Genomic DNA, 19,985 nt, shown 5'->3' with positions numbered 1-19,985 from the left:
AATCTGAGGAATTCATTGCCACAGACGGCTGTGGAGACCAAGTCGTTGGGTATGTTTAAAGTGAGGTTGGTAGGTTCTTGATTAGTCAGGAAGTCAAAGATTACAGGAGAAGGCAGGAGAACAGAGTTGAAAGGGATAATGGTGGAGCAGACTCGATGGCCCAATTCTGCTCCTATATCTTATGATTTGAATAAAGCTGATCTGCTCTCTCTTCACATGACGGTCAGTAAGCCCCTTGAACATCACTCCTGCCAAGAGGTCAGTGTAGCAGGGCAGTGATGGGGGGTGGGGGGGGGGTGTTCATCAGAAACGCGGGGATCTAGAGCGGATGGGAGCCACAAAAGAAGTCCCTAATGCTGCCTCTTTCTTCTTTTTCAGACCCGGGGTCTGGTTGCCAGGTATGTAACCTAATCTTTCAGTTCACCTCCACCAGCTAGCCGTGTCCCCCAAAGCTCTACAGTCAGTGTCCAACCACCCAGTGCTCGAGACCCCCACCCACAGCACCTGGCTAAACAACAACTCAATTCTATACAGGCAGTCCCCGAGTTACCAGTGTCCGACTTACGGACAACTCGTACTTACGAACGGCTTGCCATGAAGCCTATTATATTGAAAAATCCGAGTTACTGTAAATACAGTACAATGGTTCGTAATAACAAACACACGCACTACGTTGTGACGCTCATGAAAACATTACGAGGCTTCAGCAGTTTGTCGCCTCGTGGAAAGCTGTCCCGCCATTTTAATTCGGGCCATGTTGCCGTTGACACTGTGCTGAGTGTGTGACTTTGTATTTGGCTTAAATTTTTCTCATAATTACCCTTGTAACCATGTCCCCAAAGCGTAAATCCGATGCAAGTGTTAGTGATGCATCAAAGAAAAGGAAAACGATCGCGATGGAAATAAAGCGATCGGAAAGAGGTGAGACGCCATCGGCCATTGGAAAAGCGTTAGACTACAGTCAGTCAACTATCGGAACAATTTTAAAGATAAAGTGAGGATAATGGAGCATGTGACAGGCCCTGCCCGGATGAAAGCTACGATTATTACTAAGCAACGCAGTGGTTTGATTATTGAAATGGAATGGCTATTGTTAATTTGGTTAGATGATCAAAATCAGCGTAATATTCCTATTAGCCTTATTTTACTGCAAGAAGAGGTTCAAAGCCTTTTCAGTGATTTAAAAGCTGCACGTACAGCATGTGAAGGTGCCTGTGATGAAGAATTTGTTGCGATTAGAGGCAATCGTTTCAAAATGAGGGCAAATTTACATAATATTAAAGTACAAGGTGAAGCAGCGAGTGCCGATTTAAGTGCAAGTGATTTTCCTGAAATGTTTAAAGAAATTATTGAGGAGGGAGGTTATTTGTCAGACCAAATATTTAATGTAGACGAGACTGGCTTATTTTGGAAAAAAAATGCCTGAAAGACCTACATTTCGAAAGGGGAAAAAAGTGCACCAGGGCAGAAGGCATTGCAGGATAGGCTAGCGTTATTGCTTGGGGGAAACGCATCCGGGGATTTCAAGCTCAAGCCTTTGCTTGTGTATCGCTCCCTAAATCCCAGGGCACTTCGCCATATCATTAAGACATCTCTTCCCGTTATTTGGAAGGGAAATTCAAAGGCTTGGGTTACAATTACCGTCTTTGAAGATTAGTTCTTGAACCATTTTGTTCCTGCTGTTGAACATTATTGCTTGGCCAAGAAAATTCCTTTCAAGATTCTCCTTGTGCTTGACAACACACCTGGACATCCAAGCACTTTAGAGGACCTTCACCCCAATGTAACAGTCATATTTTTACCCCCCAACACCACATTGCTACTTCAGCCCATGGATCAGGGAGTCACCACCTCCTTGAAGGTCTATTATTTACGGCGGACCTTCTCACAAGCAGTCAGGCCTACCCAAGATGATGTGATGAGCTCGCGAGTTCTGGAGGGATTATAACATCTATGATGCCATCAAAAATATTGCTGATTCTTGGGATGAAGTGAAGCAGTCAAATATGAAAGGAGTGGTTTAAATTGTGCCCCCAGTTTGTGCATCTTTCTGAGGGATTTACGGCTGACGACATCGCTGAAGCCAGGCAAGCTGTGCTTGATGTTGGTAATGAACTGCAGTGAGACATCGGTGACAATGATGTAGAGTTGCTCGACTCCCATGCTGAAGAACTGACCAATGAAGACCTTATGGAACTAGAGCAGCAAATGAGAGCGTTTGAGGAAAAAGGGCTGTGACCTAGGAACACCGGAACGGAAAAAGTTTGTGACGAAAAAGTTAGCTGAAGCCTTTCGTCTCATCGAAGTAGGGATGGCAAAATTAGAGGAGCAAGATCCCAATACAGAGAGGTTCACCAAGGTTTACCATGCAGTTACCGAGCACCTCAGCTGCTACAAGGCCATTTATGACGGGAAAAAGAAAAGCTCTGTACAAGCCTCCCTTGATGCTTATTTCAAGAAATTGACTCCAGTAGTAAACCTGCCCTCTCCTGCACCTGGTCCATCATAATGTTACTCACGAATGCCCCTTCGATGCATCAAGGCATCGATGCAACCGTATGTAGTTACTTTTATTATTACGGTATTATTATCTACAGTACTGTATTATGTTTTAGATGTTTTACTGTACGTATTTGGGTCAGCACTTGTCCCATTTATCCTGTCGCAGTACGGTGGATTTTAGGACCCAGGGCAGCTCAAGTCACGTCACCCGCGGTGTACAGTACGTACTGTTCTGTATCTGTTCCATTGACGGAAAACGATCACAGCTGAAAATACTGTAAGGTGGAAATAATGAAGCAATTGGAAAGAGGTGAGACGCATTCGGTCATTGGAAAAGTGTTAGGCTGCAGTCGGTCACCGATCGAAACAATTTTAAAGGATAAAGTGAGAGTAATGGAGCATGTGAAAGGCCCTGTCCTGATGAAAGCTGCAATTATTACTAAGCAACATAGTGGTTTATTTATTGAAATACATACTGTACATTTCTTATGTGCTTTATATGCATAGAAAGGTAAAATATGTACTATATACTTAGACAAACGTTTGACTGACGCTAAATAATACCAGATGTACCAATTCCGACTTACGAACAAATCCGACTTAAAGAGGGACTCAGGAACGGAACTTATACGTAACCTGGGGACTACCTGTAAAGCACTTTCCTTGTTTGTAAACCTGCTCCTGGTCTTCACCTGCCATCTCTCTCAGGATCACCATCCATCCGGGCCAAGCTCTCATCTCACTGCTGCCATCAGGGAAGGGATTCAGAAGCCTCAGGACTCGCACCTCCAGGTTCTGGAACAGTTATTGCCCCTCACCAATCAGGTTCTTGAACCAGGGGGGATAACTTCACTCACCCCATCACTGAAATGTTCCCACAACCTATGGACTCACTTTCAAGGAATCTTCATCTCATGTTCTCAAAGTTTATTGTTTGTTTATTATTGTGTTTACAATTTATTTTATTTTACACATTGGTTGTTTGTCCGTTCTGTTAAGTGCACTGTTTCATTGATTCCATTGTGTTTCTTTGTACTGACTGAATGCCTGCAGGGAAATTAATCTCAGGGATGTGCGTACTGTATATGGAGACATATATGTACTTTGATGATAAAATTACTTTGAACTTGCTTTCACTGCACACACAAAATGCGGAGGAGCTCCGCAGATAGGGCAGCATCTATGCAGGATTATAAACAGACAGCATCTTGGGCCGTGTCATGATGAAGTGTCAGCTGTTCATTCCTTTCCACAGATGCTACCTGACCTGCTGAGTTCATCCGGCATTTTGTATGTGCTGCTCTGGATCACCAGCATGAATTAGGTCATTTGGCCCATCGAGCTTGCACCACCATTTCATTGTGAATGATTTGTTCTTTTCTCAGTCCCAGTCTCCTGTCTTCTCCCCATATCCATGCCTGCCCTGACCAATTGAGTACCTATCAACCTCTGCCTTAAATATACATGAAGATTTGGCCCCCACAGCTTCCTGTGGCAACAGATTCCACAGAATCCCCACTCTGCCTACAGAAATACCACCTCATCTCTGTTGTAAAAGGACACCCTCGATTCTGAGGCTGCCCTTTTTAGAATCTTTGGTGTTTCTGATCATTGACTTGTTTGAAGTGAAATTTGTTCTTTTGCAGTAAAGTACAGTGTAGAGGTATAAACATTGTAAATTAAAAGAACAAATATTGCAAAAGAAAGGAATACTGAGGTAGTAGTGTTCATGAATGAATTTTCCATTCAGAAATCTGATTGCAGAGGGAATAGTGAGGAAGTGTTCATGGCTTCATTCAGAAATCTGATGGTGGAGGGGAAGAAACTGTTCATGAATTATTGAGTGCGTATCTTCAGGCTCCTGTACCTCCTCCCAGATGGTAGCACTGAGAAGAGGAGATGTCAGACCATACCCCCATGAAGCACTGTGTTTCAGGCATCAGTCCATGATCTGTCAAATTTGCCACGGATATCTATGTGTTTAGATTTTTCCATATCTGTGTCTCTCACTAGCAGATTCACCATCACACCAAACAAAAAATATTGGAAATCTCAGCAAAAATTTTCAAATTCTACAACCTGAAGTCCCACACCAGCAGGCTCAAGCATAGCTACCTCCCAAAGCCATCATGTTGGAGTGAGATAGCACAGAAAAAGGCCTGGTCTACTTCGAGCATGATTCTCTTCCAAGCCAGTCCCACTTGCCAGCATTTGGCATGTCCTCTAAACCAGGGCTTCCCAACCTTCTTTATGCCATGGACCAATACCATTAACCGAGGGCTCCATGGACCGCAGGTTGACAACTCCTGATTAACCCTTTGCTGCCCGTGTGCTGGTCCAAATAATTTTAAATGTTGTAAATGTATCTGTCTCAAGTACTTCCTCTAGCAGCTTTGATCAGAGTCTGGAAATCTATGGACTTACAGAAACCAGCCTCCCTCCCCTCCATGGACTCTGTCTACACTTCTCACTGTCTCAGTGAAGCAGCCGGCAGAATCAAAGACCCCACCCACCCCAGACATTCTCTCTTCTCCCTCCTCCCATCGGGCAGAAGAGACAAAAACCTGAAAGCACGTCCCACCAGGCCCAAGGACAGCTTCTACCCACTGTTATCAGTGAAAGCACGTCCCACCAGGCCCAAGGACAGCTTCTACCCCGCTGTTATCAGTGAGAGCACGTCCCACCAGGCCCAAGGACAGCTTCTACCCCACTGTTATCAGTGAGAGCACGTCCCACCAGGCCCAAGGACAGCTTCTACCCCACTGTTATCAGTGAGAGCACGTCCCACCAGGCCCAAGGACATCTTCTACCCCACTGTTATCAGTGAAAGCACGTCCCACCAGGCCCAAGGACAGCTTCTACCCCACTGTTATCAGTGAGAGCACGTCCCACCAGGCCCAAGGACAGTATCTACCCCACTGTTATCAGTGAAAGCACGTCCCACCAGGCCCAAGGACAGCTTCTACCCCACTGTTATCAGTGAAAGCACGTCCCACCAGGCCCAAGGACATCTTCTACCCCACTGTTATCAGTGAAAGCACGTCCCACCAGGCCCAAGGACAGCTTCTACCCCACTGTTATCAGTGAAAGCACGTCCCACCAGGCCCAAGGACAGCTTCTACCCCACTGATATCAGTGAAAGCACGTCCCACCAGGCCCAAGGACATCTTCTACCCCACTGTTATCAGTGAAAGCACGTCCCACCAGACCCAAGGACATCTTCTACCCCACTGTTATCAGTGAAAGCACGTCCCACCAGACCCAAGGACAGCTTCTACCCCACTGTTATCAGTGAGAGCACGTCCCACCAGGCCCAAGGACAGTATCTACCCCACTGTTATCAGTGAAAGCACGTCCCACCAGGCCCAAGGACAGCTTCTACCCCACTGTTATCAGTGAGAGCACGTCCCACCAGGCCCAAGGACAGTATCTACCCCACTGTTATCAGTGAAAGCACGTCCCACCAGGCCCAAGGACAGCTTCTACCCCACTGTTATCAGTGAAAGCACGTCCCACCAGGCCCAAGGACATCTTCTACCCCACTGTTATCAGGGAAAGCACGTCCCACCAGACCCAAGGACAGCTTCTACCCCACTGTTATCAGTGAGAGCACGTCCCACCAGGCCCAAGGACAGCTTCTACCCCACTGTTATCAGTGAGGGCACGTCCCACCAGGCCCAAGGACAGCTTCTACCCCACTGTAATCAGTGAGAGCACGTCCCACCAGGCCCAAGGACAGCTTCTACCCCACTGTTATCAGTGAAAGCACGTCCCACCAGGCCCAAGGACAGCTTCTACCCCACTGTTATCAGTGAAAGCACGTCCCACCAGGCCCAAGGACATCTTCTACCCCACTGTTATCAGGGAAAGCACGTCCCACCAGACCCAAGGACAGCTTCTACCCCACTGTTATCAGTGAGAGCACGTCCCACCAGGCCCAAGGACAGCTTCTACCCCACTGTTATCAGTGAGGGCACGTCCCACCAGGCCCAAGGACAGCTTCTACCCCACTGTAATCAGTGAGAGCACGTCCCACCAGGCCCAAGGACAGCTTCTACCCCACTGTTATCAGGGAAAGCACGTCCCACCAGACCCAAGGACAGCTTCTACCCCACTGTTATCAGTGAAAGCACGTCCCACCAGGCCCAAGGACAGCTTCTACCCCACTGTTATCAGTGAAAGCACGTCCCACCAGGCCCAAGGACAGCTTCTACCCCACTGTTATCAGTGAGAGCACGTCCCACCAGGCCCAAGGACAGCTTCTACCCCACTGTTATCAGTGAGGGCACGTCCCACCAGGCCCAAGGACAGCTTCTACCCCACTGTTATCAGTGACGGCACGTCCCACCAGGCCCAAGGACAGCTTCTACCCCACTGTTATCAGTGAAAGCACGTCCCACCAGGCCCAAGGACAGCTTCTACCCCACTGTTATCAGTGAGAGCACGTCCCACCAGGCCCAAGGACAGCTTCTACCCCACTGTTATCAGTGAGAGCACGTCCCACCTGGCCCAAGGACAGCTTCTACCCCACTGTTATCAGTGAGAGCACGTCCCACCAGGCCCAAGGACAGCTTCTACCCCACTGTTATCAGTGAGAGCACGTCCCACCAGGCCCGAGGACAGCTTCTACCCCACTGTTATCAGTGAAAGCATGTCCCACCAGGCACAAGGACAGCTTCTACCCCACTGTTTTCAGGGAAAGCACGTCCCACCAGACCCAAGGACATCTTCTACCCCACTGTTATCAGTGACAGCACTTCCCACCAGGCCCAAGGACAGCTTCTACCCCACTGTTATCAGTGAAAGCACGTCCCACCAGGCCAAAGAACAGTTTCTACCCCACTGTTACCAGTGAAAGCACGTCCCACCAGGCCCAAGGACAGCTTCTACCCCACTGTTATCAGTGAGGGCACATCCCACCAGGCCCAAGGACGGCTTCTACCCCACTGTTATCAGTGAGAGCACGTCCCACCAGGCCCAAGGACAGCTTCTACCCCACTGTTATCAGGGAAAGCACGTCCTACCAGACCCAAGGACAGCTTCTACCCCGTTATCAGTGAAAGCACGTCCCACCAGGCCCAAGGACAGCTTCTACCCCACTGTTATCAGTGAAAGCACGTCCCACCAGGCCCAAGGACAGCTTCTACCCCACTGTTACCAGTGAAAGCACGTCCCACCAGGCCCAAGGACAGCTTCTACCCCACTGTTATCAGTGAGGGCACGTCCCACCAGGCCCAAGGACGGCTTCTACCCCACTGTTATCAGTGAGAGCACGTCCCACCAGGCCCAAGGACAGCTTCTACCCCACTGTTATCAGTGAGAGCACGTCCCACCAGGCCCAAGGACAGCTTCTACCCCACTGTTATCAGTGAAAGCACGTCCCACCAGGCCCAAGGACAGCTTCTACCCCACTGTTATCAGTGAGAGCACCTCCCACCAGGCCCAAGGACAGCTTCTACCCCACTGTTATCAGTGAAAGCACGTCCCACCAGGCCCAAGGACAGCTTCTACCCCACTGTTATCAGGGAAAGCACGTCCCTCCAGGCCCAAGGACAGCTTCTACCCCACTGTTATCAGTGAAAGCACGTCCCACCAGGCCCAAGGACAGCTTCTACCCCACTGTTATCAGTGAAAGCACGTCCCACCAGGCCCAAGGACAGCTTCTACCCCACTGTTATCAGTGAAAGCACGTCCCTCCAGGCCCAAGGACAGCTTCTACCCCACTGTTATCAGTGAAAGCACGTCCCACCAGTCCCAAGGACAGCTTCTACCCCACTGTTATTAGACTATTGAACGTTCCGTAGTATAACAAGATGGGCTCTTGACCTCACAATCTACCTCGTTATGATCTTGCACCTTATTGCCTGCCTGCACTGCCCTCTCTCTGTAACTGTGACACTTTATTCTGCATTCTGTTATTGTTTTCCCTTGTTCTACCTCGGTGCACGGTGTGATGATCTGATCTGTATGAACAGTATGCGAGATAAGCTTTCACTGCATCACCATACGTGTGACAGTAATAAACAGTTACCTGTTCAGTGATTCACATCTACTCCTTTCCAACCCTCCCTGCCCCACTAACACTCTCTGCTCTGGTAGTGTGCAGGTTGGGAGTGAGCCTGACGTGAGTGACAGTTTGTGCACCACCCGCTACACCGGACCCCTGCAGCACATCATTTGGAAGAAACTGTACCGGACCCTGGAGCCGGGTAAGTTGTGGGTTGGGGGTGAGGGTGAGGGGGGCACTTTTGCTTCTGTTTTAGTGAAGCCCAGTAGCTTGCAGAACTTTCTTCCAAACTTTGATGCTGATCATTCCCTCACTGGACTGTTCCTCACCTCCAAGTGCTGGAGTAGGGAATTGCACCATCCCATCACATTCCCTGGGTCAGACTGAGTGAATCTCCCTCCACACCGTCTCATCGCACACTCCCAGGGTCAGACTGAGTGAATCTCCCTCCACACCGTCTCATCGCACACTCCCAGGGTCAGACACGGAGTGAATCTCCCTCCACACCGTCCCATCACATTCCTGGGGTCAGACACAGAGTGAATCTCCCTCCACACCGTCCCATCACACACTCCCGGGGTCAGACACTGAGTGAAGCTCCCTCCACACCGTCCCATCACACACTCCCGGGGTCAGACACTGAGTGAAGCTCCCTCCACACCGTCCCATCACACTCTCCCGGGGTCAGACACTGAGTGAATCTCCCTCCACACCGTCCCATCACATTCCCTGGGTCAGACTGAGTGAATCTCCCTCCACACCGTCCCATCACACACTCCCGGGGTCAGACACGGAGTGAATCTCCCTCCACACCGTCCCATCACACACTCCCGGGGTCAGACGGAGTGAATCTCCCTCCACACCGTCCCATCACACACTCCCGGGGTCAGACTGAGTGAATCTCCCTCCACACCATCCCATCACACACTCCCGGGATCAGACACGGACTGAATCTCCCTCCACACTGTCCCATCACGCACTCCGAGGGTCAGACACGGAGTGAATCTCCCTCCACACCGTCCCATCACGCACTCCCAGGGTCAGACACGGAGTGAATCTCCCTCCAAACCGTCCCATCACACACTCCCGGGGTCAGACAGTGTGAAGCTCCCCCCACACCGTCCCATCACACTCTCCCGGGGTCAGACATAGAGTGAAGCTCCCCCCACACCGTCCCATCACGCTCTCCCAGGGTCAGACAGTGTGAAGCTCCCTCCACACCGTCCCATCACACACTCCCAGGGTCAGACACAGAGTGAAGCTCCATCTATAATGGGGTGCATGTGAGGAGCAGGGGGTGTGTTCATAGCTCCCTATCTGCTCTTATGGTCTTATGGTCTACTGTTGCCGTTAGGTAGGCCTCTCTGCTCTGTCCCACCACCTGGATGTGTATTGATGGATCTAACCTTCTCTTCACTCTTCAACCCTCCTCTCTCTCCCTCCCTCCCTTGTTTAATTCCAGCCCCTGCTCAGCTGACCTTCGACCCTGCCACCGCACACCCGAGCCTGGCACTCTCAGATGACCTGACCAGCGTGTGGGAGGTGGGCGAGCAACGCCAGGTGCCCAACAATCCCGAGCGCTTTGATAAGTGCGTCAACGTGCTGGCGGCCCAGGGCTTCACCTCGGGGAGACATTACTGGGAGGTGGGTGTTGGCGGAAAGATCAAGTGGGACCTGGGGGTGGCCAAGGAGTCCGTCGACCGCAAGTTGGTGGTCAGGGCAAATCCCGCCAATGGCTATTGGACGCTCCGCCTGAGGGACGGTGACCAGTTCTGGGCGGGCACCTTGCCCTGGAAGCGATTGCCCATCCCGAAGAAGCCCAGGAGGATCGGGCTGTTCCTGGACTACGAAGATGGCTGCCTTTCTTTCTACAACGCTGATGACATGTCCCACATGCTGACCTTCCGCCAGAGCTTCACAGAAAAGCTCATCCCCTTCTTCAGCACCTGCTTCAGTGAGGGGGGGCTCAACTCCGAGCCTCTCCAACTCATCCATTTCAGCCCCTAGTGGCAGAAGCGTAACCCACACTCTGGCCTGATGGGGTGGTGGGGCAAACCTGTTCTTCATTTACACCACTCATCTCCTCCCCACTCACCATCCCTCACTTCCAACTCTCCTCAGCTCCCCCATACCTCCGTCTCTGGCCCCTACCAGCACTGCTAACTCACCACCCCACTCCCACGCCTCCACTTCAACTCTCTTCAGCCATCCCCCCCCCCCCCACCCGTGCCTCCCTCTCTCCCTCCCCAATACCACTGGTGCCAACTCCCCTCAGCCTCCCCCTCCCTATGGATGTCCCCACCCCTCAGTGCTCACATCCCAGTACCGAGGGGATGTGGTGAACAGGGCATACGTACAGTGACCAGGCCGATGAGCCTGGACGGGGGGCAGCAGCCAGATGGGGGAAACTAGAGACCACATTTTTCAGTTAATCAGAATTCTTACATTTCAAATTATATATTTTTTGCTCTAATCTGTAATGAAGCAAATTCTGGATTTTTGATTACCTTGCACTTTAAGCAGCAGAAATCTCTTGCCTATCTGGAGGCTAATCAGCCTGATGTGTGTAGTACTGCCTATTGGCTGGTGGTGTTACTGTGACTCGGTCTGCACTGTGTCTGTGACGCCAGCAGAGGGCAGCGGTGCCCACTGAAGGCAAGAATTTCAAATGAAGGAAAAACTGATTGTTGCTTCAAGCTCAAAATATATTATTAAAAATCAAATTAATCCAACACAACTGTGACTAATTTATTTTTCAATAGTTTGACTTCCTTTGGCTTTTAGAAGAATGGTGGGGGGGGGGGATCTCATTGAAAGCTATTGAACGTTAGATGGCCTGGGTAACAGATGTAGAGAGGATGTTTCTTAGTGGGGGAGTCTAGGACCAGAGGGCACAACCATTGAAGGATGCCCATTTCGAACAGAAGAGTAATTTCTTTAACCAGCAGGTAGGGAATCTGTAAAGCATCGAGCCCAGATGGTGTCCCTGGCTGTGTCCTTAGATACAGCTAGTGGGATATTTGCTGATATTCATGACCCCCTCCCTGCTTTGACCAACTTTAAGAAGAGCATTACAGTCCTCAGCACTTGAGAAAAGCAGGGTAAAGTGCATTGTGGTTCTATCATCTACCATCCTGAAGTGCTTTGAGAGGCTGGTCATCTCGAGGGGCCGAATGGTCTACCTCTGCATCTATTGTCTATTAACTCCAGTCTCGCAGACAACTTCAACGCACTGCAAATAGACCTTTGGCCAAAGCAGGTCCCTGGCCATCTAGATAGTAAAAGACATCTACATTATATTGTTGTTTACTGACACAGCTCTGCCTTCAATACTGTATTTCCAAATGAACTCATCACCAACCTTGGGACTGTGAGAATTAACACCTCCCTCTGCAACTGGATCCTTCACTTCCTGACCTACTGCCTGACGTCAGTAAGGACAGGTGGTGACACCCCCACCACATGGGTAAGGGCAGGCGGTGACACAGGTGCCAGCTCCAACTCCAGCTATGAGTTTGCAGATGGCACACTGTACTGAGGTGTAACTTTAATAACAGTGAGTACAGGAAGGAGGCAGAAAGCATAGTGATGAGTTGCTGTGACAATGACCTTTGCCCCCATGTTAGCAAAATGAAAGCACACGCTGCTGTCTACATCGATAGTATTGAAGTTCAGAGCTTCAGGTTCCTTGGCATTAACACCTGTCCTGGTCCAGTCCGTGACCAAGGTAGTCCACCAACGCCTCTACTTCCCCAGGAGCCTGAGGAAAGTTGGGTTGTCCCCGTTGACCCTCGCCATTTTTTATCGGTGCACCATAGAAAGTTTATGGTTGCTAAGCTGGGTCCACAATCCTCTGCAGGTTCTTGTGGCCCCAGGCATAGCAGTTGCCGTATCAAGCCTGGAAGGTGAGGGTGCTGCCTTCTTGAGGCTTCGCCTCTTGAAGGTGGCCTCAGTGGTGGGGAGGTGAGTGCCTGCAATGGGGCTGGCTGGGTTTGCAGCTTTTCTCAATCGGGTGCCCTGGAGCCACCCCCACCATCCAGGCCATGCTCTCGAGTGGAGAAACCAACAGAATATGCTGGATTCATCACAGGTAAAGCCCTCCCTGCCATTGAGTACATCTACAAGGAGCATTGTCATAGGAAAGCAGCATCCATCAGGGACCCCCACCATCCAGGCCATGCTCTCGTCTTGCAGCTACATCAGGAAGGAGGTTCAGGAGCCTCAGGACCTACTCCGCTAGGTTCAGGAAATGTTATTACCCCTCAACCATCAAGTTTTTGAACCAGAGGGGACAACTTCATTCGCCCCAAAACTGAACTGTTCCCATAACCTCTGGATTCACTCTCCATGACCCTTCAGCTTGTGTTCTCAATGTTTATTTAATTTTTATTATTTTACTTGTTTTTTTAAAAATGTCTCGGTGTTTACTGTGAACACTGGCAAGAAAATAGATCTCAGGGTTGTATGTGGTGATATAAATGTACTTTGATAATAAATTTACTTTGAATGCTCTCCACAGTACGTTTGTAGAAATGTACCAAATCCCCTCAAACTGTTAATGAAGTAGAGCCACTGGCCTGTCCTCTTTGTGAATGCATCAACTTGCACTGGAATAGATATTGGCACCAGAAACTGCGGCTGTTGGAAATCTGAGAGGTTAAAGAAATCAGAGAATGCTGGGAATATTCAGCAAGTTAGGCGGTGGCTGTGGAGCAAGTTCACCTTTCAGGCGAGAGGAGCTCAGATAAGTTCCAGGACACTCCAGTGCTGCTGACTGTTGTCACCAAGGGGAGCAAGTCTGCATCTGGTGGTGGTGTGTATCTACAGGTTCTGGGTCGGTTTCAATGATAGTAAAATATCACTAACTGAACGATGTGTGGAGATTACCTCTCTGCAACCTAGGTGGTCTTCATCTCTCAATCAATGCCTTTGTCCCTCACCCTGAGATAGTCTTCATCCCTCTGTCAACACCTTCATCCCTCATCCTGGGGTAATTTTCTTTCCTCAAGCAATGCCTTCATCACTCACCCTTGGGTTGTCTTCATGCCTCAGTCAATGCCTTCATCACTCACCCTTGGGTTGTCTTCATGCCTCAGTCAACGCCTTCATCCCTCACCCTCAGGTAGTTTTTATCCCTCAGCCAATGATACTAAAGCAAACCAGTTTATCCAGATTCATCATGGCTTCATACGCAAAAGCTCTGCCCATGATTGCAAGGAACTACAGGGAAATTGCTCTTTCCCCGCTCCTAACGGAGAGGAGGCTACGTAGCATCCACGCCAGGACCACCAGACTGAAAAACAGTTACTTACCTCAAGCAGTAATGCTCTGCACACTAACCCACCCCACCACCACTACTTTATCATTTTGTTTCAGAGTCACCTTATGTACAGATACTCCTGCGTCTAGTGTCATTTGGATATGCAATCAATGTCCATGTAGATGTGTGTGTGTGTATGTAGCTTTAGTAGATATTTATGTGTTGAGTGTGTGTGCTTGTTTTTTGTGCTGCTTCGGATCGGGAGTAACAATCATTTTGTACTCTGTTACAGCGTGTACTGGAAATGACATTAAACAATCTGGAAACTTGAAGAGTTGTGGACAGATCTCAGTACTTCACGGAAACCAGCCTCCCCTCCATGGACCCTCACTGCCTCACTAAAGTAGCCAACATGACAAAGACCCCACCCACCCCGGACATGCCCTCGTCTACCCCACTCAATAGTAATGAAACTATTGTACCAGCTCTCGGGCACAAGTAATCGGACCCTTGACCTCACAAACTACTTTAGTCATACAGCACAGAAGCCGAGCCCTTCGACCTAACTGGTCCATGCCAAACTATTAATCTACCAATTATTGTCCACCTGCACTGCACTCTCTCTGTAACTGTGATGCTTTCTTCTGCATTCTGTCACTGTTTTCCCTTGTTCTACCTCAATACAAGGTGTAAAATGTGGATGGTATGTTTTCACGACCTCAGTAAATGTGACAATGATAATCCGATCTACCAATTCGAGGATTCATAGTAACAGAAACAAACCCTCAGCTCACCTAGTCTGGACTGGGCTATTAATCTGCCCAGTCCCATTGACCAACACCAGGACCATTCCCCTCCCATCCATGTACCTATCCACATTTCTCTTCAATGTTGAAGTTGAGCCCGCATCTACCACTTCCACTGTAGCTGGTTCCTCACTCTCACCCCCCTCACGTCCTCAAACAATTCACCTTTCACCCCTAACCTTTAACCTCTAATTCTAGTCTAGCCTGCCTGCATTCACCCTACCTGTATCCCCCCCTATCAAATCTACGATGTTGTGAATAAAGTCCCATCCTGTTCAACGGTTCCCTGTAACTCAGGTCCCCAAGGCCTGGTAACATCCTTGAACATTTTCTCTGCACTCTTTCAATCTTATTGCTATCTTTCTTGTAGGTAGGTGACCAGAACTGCTCACATTGTCTGTGGGATCCAATGGTGTATTTTCAAGGGCTCGTTTTTCTTTTCAATGCGATGTGACACTGAAAGGGGGCTCGATGGAGATTAATTGGTCATGGCACAGGCTCTTTGGGCTGGTAACTTGTATCTCTTTATTTTGTTTACAGATACAGTGTGAAACAATCCCCTCCAGCCCAACGAGTCACATTGCCCAGCACCCACCAATTTAACCCTAGCATAATCACAAGACAATTTACATGACCTATGACCTTACTAAATGACACGGCTTTGGACTGTGGGAGGAAACCCATGCTGTCACGGGGGGTCGCTGTCCATTCAGAAATCTGATGGCGGAGGGGAAGAAGCTGTTCCTGAAACACTGAGTGTGAGTCTTCAGGCTCCTGTACCTCCCCCCCCAATGGTCGTAGTGAAAAGAGAGCATGTCCTGGGCAGTGAGGGCCCTTGATGATGAATGCCACTTTTCACACCACACCCCGGCTGCTCCTCCGGTGCATTTGGGTTTATAACCGGGACACATTTTCAGTTTGGACTTTCATAGAAGAGCCTGTCAGAGAATTAGTTATCAGGATGTTCAGACAGACAAGATTGGTCCTGGAATATGTTATAAAGTCAGCACAACATCGTGGGACTCTGCCTTAATGCACTGGGTCACTGGAACTTAAAGAAAGAGGGGGGGATCTCATTGAAATCTACCGAATATTGAAAGGCCTCACTAGAGTGGATGTGGAGAGGATGTCTCCAATGGTGGGGGAGTCCAGGGCCAGAGGACATACACTCAGAATAGAGGGACATCCACTTGGAGCAGAGATGAGGAGGAATTTCTTCAGCGGGGGCAGTGAATCTGTGGAATTCATTGCCACAGACAGCTGTGGAGGCCAAGTCATTGAGTATATTTAAAGCAGAGGCTGATAGGTTCGATTAGTCAGGGGGTCAAAGGTTATGAGGAGAGGGCAGGAGAATGGGGTTGAGAGCAGCTGGGATGGAATGGTGGGGCAGACCCGGTGGGCCGAATGGCCCAATTCTGCTCCTGAGTCTTATGACCATAATATATATCGCAAGAAGATATATTACTGCGTGGAATTCAGCGCCGTCACATCTCGTTAAACACTAAGTTTAAAACCGAGATTTGAGATTCCGGATTGTTTACTGTCATTTCCAGTACGGGAGTTACTCCGGATCCGATACAGCACAAACACACACAATACGATAATGAACACAATAATAAAAACACACAATCGATATTATTTGGGATACTTCATTGGCAGGGCGCGGTTGATTTGATGGAACTTACAGAGATTATCTCCGGAGGTACGGCCAACAAAACCGGTAATTTTCCCCAAACAGTGAGACTGACCAACACCACCGCGGCCGTATATTTACCGTCAGTCTCTGGATGTAAGATGCCTGTCAGATAGCCCAGTTTGTGACGCTTGTTCGTGCCACTGGACCCGGACTCCTGAGGTTGAGAGAATGGAACTGCCCCACAACAAACTCCTGCACAGGTTTCTTGTCATCGGCGGGCAACCACCGCGTATTTATACTTACGGAGCTTTTATTACGATTCTGTTCTTTATGTTAGTGTTTTTGTTTGTTTTGCATCGGACACAGAGTAACAATTATTTCGTTCTCCTTAGTGGAAATGATATTAAACTATCTTGAATCCAGTAACAGAGTTCTGTTCCTGTTCTGGGTGGGAAGTGGCGAGAGAGGGAGAGGGAGAGAGAGAGAGAGGAGAGGAGGGGAAGGAAGCTCATCCCATTCGGGGGCCAGTGGTTACACGCACGTTTCCTGCACTCGGCCTCTCGTTGTCACAGCGGACACCTGAAGCCAACAGCGGACGGTTCGCAGGACTCTCCGGCCGAGACCCGTGGTCAACCCGAGGGACCAGGCGCCCAGAAATGAAGAGACCCCCGGGGTTCCCGCTGTGGTTCTGGCTCGGCGCCCTGAGCGGACCAGGTGAGGGAAGGGTTTCTGTAGTAGCGGGTCCCTCCGGACTTCCAGTTCCAGCTGGCTCCGCCGGGAGGTGTTTTTGGAAATTGGTGCACATTTTGGACATCGCTCCTCACCCGCGCCCGGAGGACGAGAGGTGGGGGTCTGGTCATCTCCTGAGCTGGCTGCCTCCCGCCCCGTCCAGGGGGGCGAGCCCTCCGGACTTGCCCCTGCTCCGGGCGGGGTGAGTGAGGGCGGCTGACAGGACGGTCCGAGGCCGATTCGGGTGCGGGGAGAGCTGGGACCCGCCTTTCTCCTTGGTTTGGGGGAGCTGCGGCGCCTGGCTTCAGGTGTCCGCTGGGACGGCCGGAGATCCGTGCGGCCGCAGTCAGTCCGGGATCTGTGTCCCTGTCCCGGACCGTCCCTTAGCGGACTGTCCGGAGCCTTAGCGGAGGGTCACACTCTTCGGGGTTAGGGAATGGAGTTGTGGGGAGTCAGTTATCACCCCAAACTAGGGTGTGACTTTCGCTCCTCCCCTCTCCGTTCACCTGCCCCTATCTACACCTTCTAATCCTTCCATCTGCCCATTCCCACTCTTCCCTTCACCCGCTCTCCTCGTCTCTCACCCTTTCCCCTCCCCTACCCCTCCTCTCCCCCTCCCCTACGCCTCCACTCCCCTCTCTCCTACACCTCCTCTCCTCTTCTCCAGCTTCCCTCTCCCTCTCTCTCCCCCTCCCCTCCCTCTCTCCCCCTCCCCTCCCTCTCCCACCCCTCCTCCTCCCCCTCTCCTTCTTTCCCTTCCCTTCTTCTCCCTCCCCCACTCTCTGCCTCTCCTCTCCCTCTCTCATCATCTCTACCCCTGTCCTTCCCAACTCTTTCCACTCTTCCCCTTTCCTCTCTATTCCCTTCTTTCCTCTCCCCTCAGATCTCTCTCCCTCCCCTCCTCAAACTCTCTCTCCACCTCTCCTCCCTCTACCTACCCGTGATCCTTCTTCCCCTTTCACACCTTCCCCCTCCCATTCCCTGACACGCCAGTCCATCCACTCCCTCCTTCCTTGCCCTGTCCCTCCCCTCAACATCTTCTTTCTGCTCCACCCTCTGAATGCTACCTTGGAGATTTGGTTGGGTTTTGCTGTTGGCCCTCTAATCTGTGTGGGTCCATGGCCACACAGTGACAGAAATGCTCCCGTGCACATAGCCTTTGTTGTCAAGCAGCTGCAACTTTCTTTGATCTAAAGTTTTATTAAAGTGCCGCGCAGTTTTCTGGTCACGTAAAAATTTCCTGCTCAGAGTCAGAGCAAAGGTTGGTCCGCTCAGGTGTGTAGAAAATACAGGAGTAACACTGGCCTTTGGTAACCCAGTCACGTATGAAGAGTGTGATTTTGGTAGGAATTGTGATTGCGGTGGTCTGGGGATTGAAAGTTGATGTCCCCTGGAGCAGGGAACATTAAGTGGTAGGTAATCCCCCTGATCTACATAAACAATTTTGCCCTCTCTGTCCACCCCAACTTTGGCCTGATTTCATTTCAAACTCCTTTTATTAAATCCTTCAGTGCAATATAATCACTGAATGGCAATTCTTGCTGTCTGTGTCTTTTGCAATCGGTGACCTCTGTGTTGGTGTGTCTCGGTCCAGCACCAGAACCATGGGCTCAAAGAGTTGGCCACTGCTAGTGCCCACCAGAGGGGCTTAAAGTGGGCAAGGAAGAGCTAATGTTACACAAGGATTAATCTGCTGACAAGGCTTTGAGGGATAATTAACAGTGAGTATGGTCGATGTGGGAGAGGGTTCTGATGGACAAATTGATCTCGATTTGATTGTTTTTCGTTGATGTTTCACAGCTCGCAAGATGTTGCCATGATTTGTTTCCAAATATTGGCATTAAAATGTCATCTTTTTCTCAGCATGCGGGCCATTGCCCTGTGGTGAGATAAATTGAAATGGTTTATATTGTCACTGGTACCAAGATACAGATAATCTCGCAACATCAAGGTAAAACAGAATGCAGAATAAATTGTCACAGTTACAGAGAAAGTCAATAAGGTGCAAGATCACAATGAGGTAGATTATGAGGTCAAGAGTCCATCTTATCGTACTAGGGGCTTGTTCTGTACTCTGATAACAGTGGGGTAGAAGCTGTCCTTGGGCCTGGTGGGACGTGCTTTCACTGATAACATTGGGGTAGAAGCTGTCCTTGGGCCTGGTGGGACGTGCTCTCACTGATAACAGTGGGGTAGAAGCTGTCCTTGGGCCTGGTGGGATGTGCTTTCACTGATAACATTGGGGTAGAAGCTGTCCTTGGGCCTGGTGGGATATGCTGTCACTGATAACAGTGGGGTAGAAGCTGTCCTTGGGCCTGGTGGGATGTGCTTTCACTGATAACAGTGGGGTAGAAGCTGTCCTTGGGCCTGGTGGGACGTGCTCTCACTGATAACAGTGGGGTAGAAGCTGTCCTTGGGCCTGGTGGGATGTGCTTTCACTGGTAACAGTGGGGTAGAAGCTGTCCTTGGGCCTGGTGGGACGTGCTTTCACTGATAACAGTGGGGTAGAAGCTGTCCTTGGGCCTGGTGGGACGTGCTTTCACTGATAACAGTGGGGTAGAAGCTGTCCTTGGGCCTGGTGGGACGTGCTTTCACTGATAACAGTGGGGTAGAAGCTGTCCTTGGGTCTGGTGGGACGTGCTTTCCCTGATAACAGTGGGGTAGAAGCTGTCCTTGGGCCTGGTGGGACGTGCTTTCACTGATAACAGTGGGGTAGAAGCTGTCCTTGGGCCTGGTGGGAGGTGCTCTCACTGATAACAGTGGGGTAGAAGCTGTCCTTGGGCCTGGTGGGACGTGCTTTCACTGATAACAGTGGGGTAGAAGCTGTCCTTGGGCCTGGTGGGACGTGCTTTCACTGATAACAGTGGGGTAGATACTGTCCTTGGGCCTGGTGGGACGTGCTGTCACTGATAACAGTGGGGTAGAAGCTGTCCTTGGGCCTGGTGGGATGTGCTTTCACTGGTAACAGTGGGGTAGAAGCTGTCCTTGGGCCTGGTGGGACGTGCTTTCACTGATAACAGTGGGGTAGAAGCTGTCCTTGGGCCT

At 50.2% G+C, this 19,985-nt stretch overlaps 2 protein-coding genes across 7 annotated transcripts in view; both read left to right on the top strand.

Annotated features, from left to right (window-relative positions):
- trim105 (tripartite motif containing 105) overlaps positions 1-11,246 on the top strand; it is a 30,409-nt gene extending 19,163 nt beyond the window's left edge. Inside the window, exons 4-6 of the mRNA XM_059990712.1 lie at positions 379-398; positions 8,602-8,711; positions 9,972-11,246. Of these exons, the coding sequence (XP_059846695.1) occupies positions 379-398; positions 8,602-8,711; positions 9,972-10,516 (675 nt within the window). The 3' untranslated portion in view covers positions 10,517-11,246. The remainder of the gene's footprint in view (positions 1-378; positions 399-8,601; positions 8,712-9,971) is intronic.
- Positions 11,247-15,994: 4,748 nt separating this feature from the next.
- Positions 15,995-19,985, top strand: part of flt4 (fms related receptor tyrosine kinase 4) — a 271,100-nt gene continuing 267,109 nt past the window's right edge. For 4 of the 6 annotated variants that reach the window (XM_059990708.1, XM_059990707.1, XM_059990706.1 and 1 more), the window contains exon 1: positions 16,725-16,925. In XM_059990708.1, the coding sequence (XP_059846691.1) occupies positions 16,868-16,925 (58 nt within the window). In that variant the 5' untranslated portion in view covers positions 16,725-16,867. Of the gene's footprint in view, positions 16,472-16,724; positions 16,926-19,985 lie in introns of those variants that run through there. The other 2 variants (XM_059990711.1, XM_059990709.1) reach the window with 2 other exon arrangements.

This window comes from Hypanus sabinus, chromosome 15 (genome assembly GCF_030144855.1).
Source record: "Hypanus sabinus isolate sHypSab1 chromosome 15, sHypSab1.hap1, whole genome shotgun sequence".
NCBI classification, from domain to species: domain Eukaryota; kingdom Metazoa; phylum Chordata; class Chondrichthyes; order Myliobatiformes; family Dasyatidae; genus Hypanus; species Hypanus sabinus.
This window is presented reverse-complemented; position numbering and strand designations above follow the sequence as displayed.